The sequence below is a fragment of the Panicum virgatum genome, chromosome 9K (assembly GCF_016808335.1).
Source record: "Panicum virgatum strain AP13 chromosome 9K, P.virgatum_v5, whole genome shotgun sequence".
Taxonomy (NCBI): Eukaryota; Viridiplantae; Streptophyta; class Magnoliopsida; order Poales; family Poaceae; genus Panicum; species Panicum virgatum.
In genome coordinates this window covers 23672071-23686095 of record NC_053144.1, presented here as the reverse complement: position 1 = coordinate 23686095, position 14025 = coordinate 23672071, and the positions used below count along the sequence as shown (strand labels likewise).

Below are 14025 nucleotides of genomic sequence, written 5' to 3'. Positions count from 1 at the left end.
ACGACTCACGAGCTTGATGCCCAACAGCCCAACCTTTCGTTCTTCAGGATTACTTGTTTGCCAAAAGATCCAATCCTAGCACTCTTTGAACGTCTTCTCTCCGGAATAAACCCACTATAGAACATGAAGAAGAAAAGATGGCAACCAGTACAGAAAGTAACTCGGGCAATGAAATCAAGTGAGAACATTTCAAGGCTGTACCAATCACGCACTAACCATAGAGCAGATAGGAAATAAACGGGAGCAGTAAAAATTTTGTCCCACAATTAGAAAATCAGGTTCATTTCAAGAGAAAACCACACAGCATCATCCACTCTTTGTGATGCCTAAAGGCTCCGGGGGGGGGGGGGGGGGGGGGGGGGTTGAATAGGCGTATCTAAAAAATTTCTAAAAAATCTTTGCAGCAGTTAAATAGGTCGGAACTTCCTTCAATTCCTAAAAAAAAATTCTTTGCAGCGGTTAAATAGGTCAGAACTTCCTATACGTAGGAAGTTCTGATGGACCAGAATTTCCGACAAAAATAGGATCTTAACAAAATTCAAAAATAAAAATGAAACTGCAGAATCTGTTTAAATCAAAAGTTCAACAATGAATCTTGGAGGAATCTGCAGGTGGTCTTGCATAGAGAAAGAACACGAAAAAGATCAGGACAAAACGAGTTCTAGGTCAACAAGAACTAAATAAAAGTAATAATTATAAGAGACAAGAGATTTATTCCTAAAATTCACTCCCACTAAGTAGGCTACGTTAAGGAGCTCACAAAGCGCAGGGTTATGCTCTAACCGTTTTTCCTTCCTCGATCAACCACAAAAGAGGATTGAGTCACTTACTATAAAATCTATAAAAATTGGGTAATACAAACTTTTCACGGCGCGCACACACTGACGATAGATTCTGAACAATATAATGCGGATCACTATTACATTCGTAGTTGTCCTATATTACTTTGAAAGAATTGGAAGATGTACACAACCTCGTGATTGACCATGACATACAAAGAACAATAATAAAGTAACCATGCGATGTCTCTGTTTACATGATATCAAATCAAACCCCGGTAACTATTATAAGAGGAAAATAATTCTTCTCCTCTGTTCCAGTATTATTTTGTATTTTTCTCATATACGTGCCTCTCCACTAGTTGCAGCAAAGATTCGCGTACGAAAATTTGCTTCCAGGACTTCTCCAGAGGCATGCACCGCCCAAATGTGACGCCACCCCAGCTAAAACCTATGAATGGGCGCCGTCTCCCTCGGCCTTGTGGCATCCGTGGCTTCCGGCTGCCACCGCGCGCTCCGGTAAGACACGGCTGGACGACGTTGGTCTCCGCCGCCGAGCAGCGGGTTCGTTGATGGCTTCGCCAGCGCCTTCCACGCCGGCGGATGGATCCACGGGCCGTGGCGGCACCAGCGGATTCTACTCAATGCGGCGGGTACGGAAAATTACCTCCTCTCTCTATGCCGCTTCAATTTGATTCCGCAAGAATTCGGGCCAGTTTGCGTGAATGCCGTGGTCCCGTGGATATGGAAAATCGCAATTTCAGTTGATACTTAACCACAAATCCATGAACATGGACTTGGTTTTGTCAATTTTGCATAGCTACATAGCGTACATAGTTTAGTGAACTAGATAATGGCCGATACAAGCGCACAGCAGCAAGGCCGATACATAGTTTAGTGAACTTATTAATTGTTTTGTTGCTTCATGGAACAGCTAGAGCACCACTTACACTACAACTACTGCTTATCAAAAAAAAAAAACTTTACACTGCTGCAGATAAGCGGTTTTTACATCACTGGGAAACCCAGATTTATTGACTTACTAATTATAGGCATTTTAGAAGATCTCCTTGTAGACGATGTTTTTAACCATTCCTTCGCCTGGGCATTCTTCGTCAGCAATCATGATCTTCAGGCCATCACTGTTTGTGACTCTGGAGACCGCAACATAGAGCTGCCCATGGGTGAAAACCTGCTTAGGCAGATAGAGGCCAACCTTGTCCAGAGACTGTCCTTGGCTCTTGTTGATCGTCATCGCAAAGCACACTGAGAGAAGGAACTGCTTTCTTTTCAGCACAAAAGGCCACCTGGGCTCTAACTGTGACATGATGATCTGAGGGATGCACACTTTGTCTCCTCTACATGGTCCAGACATGATCTGCGCTTCGATGACTTTTTCCCCAAGTCTTGTGATTACCATTCTGGTACCATTGCACAGCCCCGCATTTTGGTTAATGTTACGAAGAAGCATCACCGGGAGGCCAACTTTGAGCTTAAGCTGGTGATTTGGAATTCCTGGGTGTCTTATGGTATCAAGGAATTCCCTAGGGTATTGTAGCTCCATGTCATGGTTGTAAGACATTGATTTGGATACACTGTTACAGCTCAAGTAACTTATCGTATCACCTTGAGTGTTATCCATAATATACTCATTGATCTCATTGACATTCTCATTTGTTGTACACAGTATTGCTCTTTGGTCTAGGAACTGCTGCTTGCAGCAATTGTTTTGCAAGCTTGGGTAGATGCTTTCAATGATTTTTGCTTTTGGATCATCTCCTTTCTGTAGCAACAGGTCATTGGGGATAGTAACCCATTCGTCATCTAATGAAACTGTGCCCCCATTTCCAATTTGTAGTATCCATTCTGCAAACTCTGCAGTCCTCTGCTGCTGTGTTTGATTGGTGGACAAAGAATTTAGCCGCATATTTTTTGTCAAATGGAATACCTCAAAATGTTGCCACAGGTATGAGCGTTTAATTGATGCATTTATAATGTGCTCCCTTCTTCCATTTGGCACGACTGGGAGGATTTGCCGGAAGTCCCCGCCAAGAACAACCGTCATCCCACCAAAGGGCTTTTTATAACTATTCGCATGTTTGAACCTCAGAATGTCCCTTAGGCTCTTGTCCAGTGCCTCAAAGCAGTTTCTGTGTGCCATTGGAGCTTCATCCCAAAGTATTAGTGATGTCTTCACTAACAGATCTGCCACAGGTGAACCTTGTGCAATGTAGCATGTCGATTCATCTGTTAGGTTCAATGGAATCTTGAATGCATAGTGTGCTGTTTTGCCTCCTTGAAGCAGAAGAGCTGCTATGCCACTGGATGCAACTGCAAGTACTATCTTTCCCTCTGATCGTAGCCTTGTTGTGACTGCTTTCCAAATGTATGTCTTACCTGTCCCACCATAGCCATCCACGAATATTAGCTTCCCTAATGATTGGTCCACTGATTTAATTATTTCATCAAAGGCCTTCTGTTCTGTGTTTAGATTGTTTAGTATTTGCAGGTGCTCATCTTTCAACTTGTTTTTGTCACAGTTCATTTCTGCATTTATAAGCCTGTTTTCAGTGTCACTTAACTTTACCATATCTGGTAGGTCTATTTCAGGGTACTCCTTCAATGACTTTCCAGCTTGCCCCATTAGCTTCTCAATCTCCATTAATGCATATTTTCTTCTACTGGAAGGCGTGACACAGAAGTTCCAAGTTTGTGGTTGCTGTATGTCTTCAGAGAGGGCTTCCCAGTTGGTTTCCCACACCCTCTTAGGGTCAGTAATCTCACAGTGGCAAAGAATAGTCGTAAACAATTGCCGTAGTTGCATCCCAGACGCCCAGTTGGATGCTTCCTTAATGCACTCAATCCACTCATTATCATCATTCAGAAATCCCAACGCATGACATGCTGACTTGTATGAAGGGTGCACAACTCCATTCACAGTTCTGATATCATCAAATGATGTGCAACCCTTTGCAGTGTTGAGAAGCATTCTTAGATAATACCTTTCTCCACTTGCAGCGTGGGCATTGTAGATCCTGCCAATTTTATTGCCACTTCTTCGTCTTGCCCAATACTTTTCCTTTTTATGCCATACCCATTTGGTCGGGAACTCGGAGTATGTTAATTCCCTGGCATCTTCATGCTTTTTGTTTGCTTCCATCCACTCTGTAAACATGGTGAGCCCTGAACTCGGTCGTTTTATTATTTCCTCCAGGTTTGTTGAGTCAGGAAAAGTCACCTCTTGCTCATTCTCCTTGTGGAACTGTAGCCTCTGAACGGGTGGTTCTTGGTAGTGTAGATTAACCTGAATATTCTCCAACAAGCTTCAAGTGGTGTTATGTATCTGCCTCCAAGGTACATCTTAATCTCATCGTTGGTCTTTGACAGTCCTGTTTCTGTAACTACTGCTGTTGCTTGGTCTTCTCCATTGTGGATGCCTTTGAATAGGTATTTGATTGATCTAGACCGGGTGAACCACTCCACATTAATATGTGCTTGGAACTTGACCAGGAGATCTTTGTTGTATGGGACAACAAATCCATTGTTCATCATGACTCCCTCCTTTGTTATTTGTCGTCCATCATCTCGTCTTCTGTATATCGGGAAGTCTTTTTCATCAATGGTAGTCTGATCACATAAACTTTTTGGGAAATATTTAGTGCATCTATGGTTCACCATACATGGTGACTTTGGATTTGCCTCTCCACATGGTCCATGCATCATAAATTTCTTGACGGCTTCAAATGTTTCTGGATCCTTGTCCTTTTCGGGGATCTCAGCACATATCATTTCATCAATTTCTGACGGCTTGAGGTAGTTCTCATTTTTAGAAAGGAAGATTAGTATATGGGCATGTGGGAGTCCCCTCTTCTGGAATTCTATTGTATAGATAACTGCATGTCGATTAAATGTGTTAGCAAATGAACAACACTATGAAATTATTATAAACTTCTATTACTAATGAATGAGGTTCCAGCACACTTACTTGCTTTAGTCTTTCCAAAATGTTGTCTTTTTTTAATATCTGTCATTAACTCCCTTAGTTTTATCATGAATACTCGAACTACGATATCAGGACGTTCCCATGGTTGCTGGTTGCCGGCTTCGTCTAGCATACACTGGATCTCTGGCCACTTAGGGTTGCACGTGAACGTTAAAACAAATCTGGGTATCCAGCCCAATGACAAACTGCCATTGCATCTTGGTAGTTTTGCTCTTTGTGTCTGGGACTTCCTGGGAAACTTGCTGGGAGTACTATCCTCCTCCCTACTTTCTCCGTTCTTGTATCTCCTTTTCTGACTGCATCTCTTAATCCACCGAAAAGTTCTGTTCTTAGGGCTCCCTGATTCTTCCTGATCCAATCAAGCCTATGTTGTTCAATGCAGGCATAGACATCAACCAGGAACTGCATCGACAGATTTCCACTCATTAGCATCAGCATAGATTGATTCGAACGCTGTTGGAGTCGATATGCATAGTATTCCAACATGGAGATGTATTTCTTGCTGTTGCTTATGCCTTTCTCTTTGTATTTTATGCCGGGTCTAAAACCATCTTCTCCATATGGGAAGAGCAATGGGTACTGCATGGCCATAAATTTTGGATGGATTTCAGATACCCTTTTGGGTCTCATATCTTTGTACTCAAGAACAATATCGCGTCCATAACTTCCTGTGGCTGGATCTTTGACTATCAAAGCAGCAACTTCTGATGCTGATGGTATGTTGTCTTTCCTCCCATCTTGTTCCCTATTGCCAAGTAATCGAAGAGTTAAATTATGGTAGTCACGATTTTCAAATCTGTCCCGTGCCATGCGGAATGACTGTGCCAGTGTATTGTTCTCATTGAGCATTGTTAACAGGCCCATGATAATACTTTCATCTAACGGGGCACTGGATTCACCAGATCTTGACACTTCAACCCTATTCTGGATCTCATTCTCTGTATCATAGATGTACAGCTGTTGGAAGCGAGGCTTGTTGCCCTCTTCAGGTAGCAAAGTTCCTATGTGGTGGTAGTTCTGGCCTTTCAGTCTAAAAACATAAGGTCCACGCCCTTTGTTGACATTTTTATCTACCATTCCTCCCATTGATGTGAACGCAAACATGGAGTTGTACGACCTGATATTCTGTAGGTAGTTTGCTGCTCTTTCCCCCCATCTCTTGTCAGTAAACTTGTAAGGTAGCTTGGTGGTTCTTTTAATGGTGGCAAGGTAACCTTCCCTTGCATGCAACAGAGGCCGAAGGATGGTCCTGCGCCTCTACTAGTTTTTATGTTCTCAGCGTGCCACATAACTGCATAGCAATGTTTGCAGATGCATGTTGGCCCACCAAAGTTCCATGCCTTGCTAGCACCATTATTGTCGTTGCTTCTTTCACTTCTATTGATCCTAGTACGCTTTCTGCTCCTCTGGAGTTGGAGCTGTTCTTTCCTTTTCAGTCTTGCTGTTTTTGCTAACTGTCTTAACCTTTTCAATTTGACCATCTGGTTGTCCATCGGTGCACTGATAACCACCTGATGATTCCCTTTCATCTCTATCAGTTTGAGTACGCTTTATGCCCCTCTTGAATTGAAGATTTTCGTTTATCCCCGTTCAAGATATTCTTATTAACTCGGTTTTCCACTTTGCTTCAATAATTCCATGTGTATCCTGTACCCTTGAATTCTCCTTTCTTCTGATGGTTACCTGTTTACTGATCCTTTTATTTATTTCTCTGATCTTTTTGGTCTGCTTTCAGTTAAACTTGTGAATCTTTCTTCAAGCGCGCTTCTATTGCTCTCTTTCCAGGTTCCTATTTTTTATGTCATCATTGGGCATCACTTTCCTAAAAAGTGACAATAATGCAATGGATCGTTAAAAGGAAACAAAAATATGCTAAATAAGCAAAAAACATCTAATATATATGCATGTTATATATTTGGGATAAAAAAGTAGTTACCAATAATTTTGAGTAGCATAAATCAAATCAATAATCTGAGTAGAGCAATGAAATGCTCTTTGGAAAATAATCAACATTCAGCAGAAAAACTGCTGATCTATTATTGAAGTCATGAATCTAGCACTGTACTTAAGTTGGAAGTTACCAGAAAACTAAATTAGTGCGGAGGCTAACGTTTTGCCTAGTTGGGCTGAGTTATTTTTGTTAGTCTTTCTGATGCCTTTGACTGGTTTAGCTTCAGCCATGTCCCACTACAGCACAGCGACGATGGGTTTCCTAAGTCTTTGTGATGCTAGCGACTAAGTAGCTTCAACCATTTGTCTGAGTACAGCACAACATTGATGGGAGTCCAGATCCTGTGGTCAGTGGGTACCAGGAGCACGAGATCCCAGTGTAAGTCATTTTGATCCTTTTCCTTTATTGTTTCAAGATTCTACTTTCTAACTAGATGATATTGAAAGTTGAAAAAAAATATGTTGAGAACTTAGAAAGTAAATGCAATGTGACTAGATTTGCCCAGCGTCCCAGCCAACGTACATGAAAATTTTGAAAAAAAAAACGTTTCTGAAACCATGATCAGTAATGCATGTGAGAGATGTGCGGAGAGCCTAGTTATTTGCAAAGGAGTACAGCTTCATGCAGTCTTGCAGTGGATCATGAAGGTTGGGGCAATTAAACCATGGTTTAGATAGCAACGCAAGTTATTTGAAAATTTAAGAATGTTGTCCTTGAACACCTGGGAGAAATTACCTTCAGCCGTTGTGATTCCGTTCCTCCGTATGAAGCAGCATGCACGCCCATAAACACTTGGAAGCGGGATATCTGACGAGCAAAGATAGAGCAAGATGACTTCATGAGGGGAACAATGTTTGTAAATGGCAAAAACTCAAGCATACATACTGGTACCTGCTGATTTCTTCTCCGAGGCTGTGTCAACACTGAGTTATTTGAGCATAGGTTTTCTGTTTGGTTCGATGACGACTGCATGCAACTGCACTGTGAATCTGGTGTTGGATGTTTTCACTGCAGCTACCGCATTGATCCTTCGCCAAGCGCGCACGCCACACTGAAGGGGATGACTGCAGACTTGAGGCAATCTACCAGGATGCAAGAGGAGTGTCTACTGTACTTAGCGGAGCATGTCCATCTCATAGAGATTCTCAGCTAGCTATGCAAGCTCGGTGACCTCTCAACCGTGCTTCGCAGGCTGACAAGCACACAGTTGTTATTGCGGTGTCCTAGTCCTAGAAGCTCCTTGGATTCTTTCTGTACTGTATGTGCGTGAGATTCTCGCTTCTTCATCTTCAGGTCTAGTCTCGTCTTTTGCCATAAAAAAAAGGTCTAGTCTCGTCTTGTCCGATCTTTTGCCTGCGTCTGGTGTAGCGCGAGCCCATACCCTGCTTGTGGGGATTTTTTATTTACCGTCTGTTATTATGAAAATCTATCTTTTTTCTTCCTTAATTTTTGGAATTTATTCAGACTTCAACGAGTCCACTGCTCTTTCTTGATCCTGTTCAGTTAACTTCTGCTTTTCTCTTCAAGCTCGCTTCTCTCACTCAATCATTTTTAGTGTAGCCATTCCGGCGGTGCGAATCGAGCTCCGGCGGCCGCGAATGGACCTCCGGTGGCCGTGCGAGCTCTGGCTGAGCTTCGACAGCCGAGCTCCGGCGGGCAGGCGGGTGTGGACTGTGGAAGAGGGGCAAGGATGGAAGGGATTGGGGGACTAGATTTTTTTTTTCACTCCTCGCTCAATGTGGAAGTGAGCGCACCGCTCCACGTTCGTCACCGTTTGGTAGCGCTCTGCCGATTGTGCGGCGGAGTGGCTGGAGCACTGCCAAACGCAGCTTTGGAATGTGGCTATGCTCAACCTTAAATTTGCTAAACTAATCGGCAGGCTGGAGCTGGAATAGTGTGAGAGAAAAATATTATTGAGATGGCTGGAGCTGGAGCTGGTGATTGGAGTGGTATGAGAGAAAAATACTATTGGACTGGAGCAGAAACTGGCTGCCGAACGGAGTGATTATATCTAACAAGGTGTCTCTTTTTTATAAACAAAAGTTTGCCACAGCCCACAACACGTCCTGAGTCCCGGCTAGTAGTACGTGCACATAGGTTCGGCACGGCACATAGGCTTGTGGCGCCGTGGCATCTGACGCCGTCCTTCACTCCTTCCGGCCCAAGCCACGTGGTATGGTTTATGCGCTCCAGGTCGAGTCTTGTCAGGTGTGCGGCGGTCCACGTGGTATAGCTTCCACGTGTGCGGCGGAGGCGGAGGTCGTGTCACAGCGTCAGGTGGGCGGTGGCGCAGCGCCAGCCCACGGGCAACAGTATTCTCCGCACAAAAGGCTTGACCTATAAATTAATTTTTAGTGTAAACACCGCAATATTTTCATTTGTATTTAGTAATTATTGTCCCGTCATGAGTTAATTAGGTTTAAAAAATTCATCTCGCAAATTATAGACAAATTGTATAATTAGTTATTATATTCAATTATATTTAATATTTCATGTATGTGTTAAAATATTTGATATTATGAATAATCTTGTAAAGTTTTGAAATTTTGAAGAAAGGCCCAAATCACCGCGAATGGTATGGTTTGGAAGAAGCGGAGCGCCACGGACAACCGTACCCAATCACCGTATATGGTTCCACGTGTTAAATTTGGAGCATGTCACAACAAAAAGAATCTTATTATTTTGAAATATTAAATAAACTTAATTATAAAAAATAATTACAGAATACCGGAGCTAAATTATGAGATGAATTTAATTAGATATATTAATTCATAATTAGAGGAGTGTTTCACTATAGCAAATCATGAATTAATTAGGCTCATTAGATTCATCGAGCGAATTAGCACTCATCCGTAAAAAATATTATAAATATATTTTATTTAATACTTTTAAATAGCAAGATTCTCTTTGATGTGACATGGCTAAACTTTAGTCCCAGAAAACAAACAGCCCCTAAGGTTCCAGATGCTAAACTTTAAATCATGTCACATCAAAAATAATCTTAACATTTAAAAGTATCAAATGAAATTTAATTACAAAGCTAATTGCGGAACTCTTGCGCTAAATTGTGAGACTAATCTAATAAGATATATTAATTTATAATTAGTGTATATGGTTAGCATTAATGTAGCAAATTATGGATTAATTAGACTCATTAGATTCGCCTCATGAATTACCACCTATCTGTAAAAAAATATTTATGAATAGATTTATTTGATACTCCTAAATAGTAAGATTATTTTTTATGCGATACTTTAGTCCGGAGAAACAAACAATCTCTAACAATATTTTTCTCTTGTAACAAATAAGTACTGGCCACCAATCACCAGCGAGCCCAATCATTCAAATCGGGCAATGATAATGTGTGGTTATTGCGAAACAAATAAGGGCATGTACAACAGTGTAGACAGCAGCTGTCTTTTTGTCACAAACAGACAACTGAACAGACAGGTTGTACAATGGGTTGTCTGTTTGGCTGTCTGCAGGGTGATTAATTCAGACTTTGACACACAAACTCATGATGATCTAGTACATAATTGATCTTTGTAGCCACTTTGTTGCATACATGAGAGAATGAACAATACAATAAATTAATTCGTATGACTCTTAAAATAAGAGTATATTATATATATATATGAAATGGTCTTAGAAATACATGATATGATATAATAATAAAGTCGCCATTACATTGGACATGTGGCTCTAATTTTGTGTTGGGCCAAAATGTTGCCATATATGCTCAACTAAATCATTTCCGAGTTGTTTATATGTGGAGCTAGCCCGGATAGCTGAGTTTCTATTAAGCACCTCCACAAAGCATGGATTAGGGTTCTCATTTGTACTCACTTCCGGTGGTAGGACAATGGTTGCACTCGGATTCTCATTCAAATCCAATGGAATTCGAACTAACTCTTTCTCATCTTCCACTATCATATTATGCAGGATAACGCAAGCTTGCATTATATTAACAACATCATTCCTTTTCCATAACCGTGCCGGACGGTTGACAATATCAAAACGAGATTGCAACACACCAAATGCGCACTCGACATCCTTCCTTGCCCCTTCTTGTCGCTGCGCAAATAATTTATATTTCTCCGTTTGGGGCTTTTTTATTGTCTTCACAAAGGCTGCCCACTCAGGATATATCCCATCGGCAAGATAGTAACCCATGTCATACTGCGTTCCATTTACAATATAATTCACTCGGGGGGCTTCTCCTTTTATCGCTTGAATGAATAATGGTGACTTGTTTAACACTTGGATATCATTTTGAGACCCAGCAGTACCGAAAAAAGCATGCCATATACGAAGGTCGCGAGATGCTACCGCCTCAAGGATCATGGTAGGTTTTCCTTTGTCACCACGAGTGAACATGCCAGCCCATGCTTTTGGACAATTCTTCCAGGAGGTGTTGCATTTTGACCCCTGCAACCAGGAAGTGTAATGGATTGACTGAAAGAATACTGAATACTGAAAGCAGAGCAAAGTGTGCAGCGTGCAGAGCAAAGAGCAAACTGTACTGAACAAGGTCATTGCCTTACAGAAAGAAATATACTAGATCAAATAAGCCAAAAATTGAGTAACATCGAGTATTACCATGTTGAAGGATCCGAAGACTGAGACATCCATGGCTGAATGGGGTTCTGTCCACCACTGCCAAAGAAACCGTCGGCGCCCCCATTGAAGAAGCTGCCGGAGCCATATGCACCCACAAGCGCCGCTCCGCCCAAAGTCCTCTGCTCCGGCACATGCGCCGCTACGCCCGAAGTCCTCTGCTTCCGCATCGGCGCCGCCCAATCCCGAACTTGCCCCGGGGCCTTCCGCATCGGCGCCGCCACATCCTTCCGCGATTGCGTCGCGGCTGCCTTGCGCACCCGAGCCGCATCCACCTTCAGCAGATTTTGCATTGCCGCCGCCGCCGCCGCCCGTTTCTGCCGCGACATGGTGGCCGGAATAGAAGCTAGGGTTGGATGGGGAGGACACACAGGGAGTATTTGAGGGAGAGCGCAGAAGGGATTTTCGCGGGAGAGAAAGACGCCAACCTTGGGCGCGAAACGAATCCACCACCGCGCACTGGATCCCGGCCTCCGTCGACTCCCCGCAGTGGCGCCGTACAACGGGCGCTATTGTCGCCGTTTCGCCTGGGAGCACGAGACGGGGTCGTAGACAGATGTGGCGACGGGTCGGGAGTAACTGCTGCTCCGTGGGGGGATTTTTGTAAAAAACGGAAGCAAGTCGACAGCTCTCGACGGTGCGTTGTACGTGGCCTAAAGCTTGCACTTTCTTTTGATCACCTGGCCTGTTTGTTTGTCATGGACTGTACAAGCTATCCTCTTCTTTACGAGTAGTCGGGTGGATTTTAGGGAGTAGGGATGGCCACTGGGATCAAGGAGTTGAAAAACCGCATAGGACCTCAGGCTCTAGCGGCCTTGGATTCTTTTTTTTTTTGAAACAATAGCAGCCTTGGATTCTCCTAGTGCTTTGAATGGTTCCCACTTCAGATCACTCCACCACTGCTCTGATGAGCCTGTGACCCGCGTTTGCTTCGTCTGCAGGGCCTCCATCCCATCGATCATCGATGAGTGTTGGCAACTGCGCACTAGGTGGAGGGTGGCTCATAAATGGCAGGAACTTCAATGCATTACTGCCATCGTAATTTCGTAAAGTTCTTTGTTTTTCTTTTGAAAAGCGTACAAAGGTTCTCATTTTGAACGGAAATTTTATCAGGTTGTGTTTAGTTGGTGAAAAAAAAACTAGGTTTTTGGTACTGTTGCATATTTTGTTGTTACTTGACAAATAATATATAATTATAGACTAATTAGGTTTAAAAGATTCATCTCGTGCTAATCAGTTAGACTGTGTAATTAGTTATTTTTTCAACTTTATTTAATACTCTATGCATGTGCTCAAAAATTTGATGTGATAGATACTGTAGAAATTTTTTTGGAAACTAAACGGGACCTCAGGTTTTGTGATCCGGTAGGATTTGAAGTCAGCGAATCGTTGTTTCAGATGCATTTTGGGTCCAAGAAGACGGTCGATCATCCATGTTAGGGAAATATCTATGTATTTGGACATGTAGTAGTTCTTAGACTGTCCACAGCGAGAAGAGCAAATGAAGGAGCAAATGTACTGTTTGGCACTGTAGATGTACTGTTTGGCACTGTAGACAGAGGGGGCGTGGAAATCGAGGAGGAGATGCTCCTGAGTTTGCTCGGCCCGTTGTGGACGGCCTTAGTGGCGGGTTTTGTTAGGCTAATATTGCAAAGTTCAAAATATGCATTGAAAAATAAGATATTGGGCTGATGGGCTTATTTTTGGAGTCAAGGCTTAGTGGTCCTTTGCTTTTCTTTTCTTTTAGAGATATATTATGATGCATATGACAAGATATATGTATGTATACGGCGCTTAGCAAACCGTCTTGAAACGCCTAGGTTCGTATAGGCACGCCTAAGCTCTAGGCAATGAGTAACCGTCTAAAAACTGCCTGACGCCTTTTTAAATATTGACCGTGGGTATACCAGATATTTCCCCCAAACACTGAGTAACGGTCACTTTTGACCCGTGGTTCTATATATACCCCTTACTCGGTTTGTTACTGTTGCTGCTCTTGTCCCAACAAACCCTAAGTTAGAAAATCTCTCTTGAGCTCAGTTCCTCTACTCTAGCTTCACTCGTGAGCATTCTTTGCAAAGCAAATAGTGAAGTGAGTGAGAAACCAAGTGAGAGAGTGCTCGTGATGCAAGTTGAGTTTGAGCACTTCAGGTCTTCGTCGATTCGATTTGTGGTGCTTATTACTCTTGTAATCTTGGATTCCTAGATGGCTAGATGTCGCCGGGAGCACCCAAGCGTGTGGTGTCTCGGAAAGTTTGTACTCCAATAGCATCATAGTAAGTGACCTTTTTTGGGTGCCTCAACGGATACGTAGGTTTCACTTGTGGAACCGAATTTCGGTAAACAAATCGCTATCCTCCGAGTCCTTGGTGTTCAACGTGTCCTCAAGCTTGTTTTGCTTCAATTTACTTGTTTGTGAAGTTTTTGATGCAGGAAACTTATTTTTCACGGTCGTCGCACCACAAGTAACAAATCTACTTACTCTTTTGTCCTCATTTCTTGTTAATTGACTTAGATATGTGTTCGAGCTGAGTCACCAGAAATTTCTGATAGCCACCGGAAATTTTGCTAGCTCTACCGGAAATTTCCGGTGCCTACCGAACATTTCCGGTCAGGACTGATTTCTTTCAAGTTTTTGAAGAATTTTGCAGAAACGGCTATTCACCCCCTCTAGG

The 14025-nt window shown here is 42.7% G+C and overlaps 2 protein-coding genes and 1 long non-coding RNA gene across 4 annotated transcripts; 1 reads left to right on the top strand and 2 right to left on the bottom strand.

Moving 5' to 3' along the window:
* Positions 1–1168: 1168 nt before the first annotated feature.
* LOC120650868 lies at positions 1169–7886 on the top strand. 2 transcript variants are annotated; one of them, XR_005665834.1, is made up of 4 exons: positions 1169–1432; positions 3994–7111; positions 7507–7620; positions 7748–7886. It is a non-coding gene; the product is annotated as an uncharacterized LOC120650868 (long non-coding RNA). The 2 variants fall into 2 exon arrangements; XR_005665835.1 differs by lacking the exon at positions 1169–1432 and having other exon boundaries at positions 3997–4133; positions 5165–7111.
* On the bottom strand, positions 1622–3991 carry LOC120650867 (ATP-dependent DNA helicase PIF1-like). The gene has a single exon (XM_039928161.1). The coding sequence runs from the start codon at positions 3952–3954 to the stop codon at positions 1837–1839; it is 2118 nt and encodes a 705-aa protein (XP_039784095.1). The 5' UTR covers positions 3955–3991; the 3' UTR covers positions 1622–1836.
* A 2661-nt stretch (positions 7887–10547) lies between the features above and the next one.
* On the bottom strand, positions 10548–11709 carry LOC120648600. The gene is made up of 2 exons (XM_039925329.1): positions 11333–11709; positions 10548–11161 (listed from the first exon to the last, which is right to left on the bottom strand). The coding sequence occupies exons 1-2, from the start codon at positions 11677–11679 to the stop codon at positions 11074–11076; spliced, it is 435 nt and encodes a 144-aa protein (XP_039781263.1). The 5' UTR covers positions 11680–11709; the 3' UTR covers positions 10548–11073.
* Between the last annotated feature and the right edge of the window lie 2316 nt (positions 11710–14025).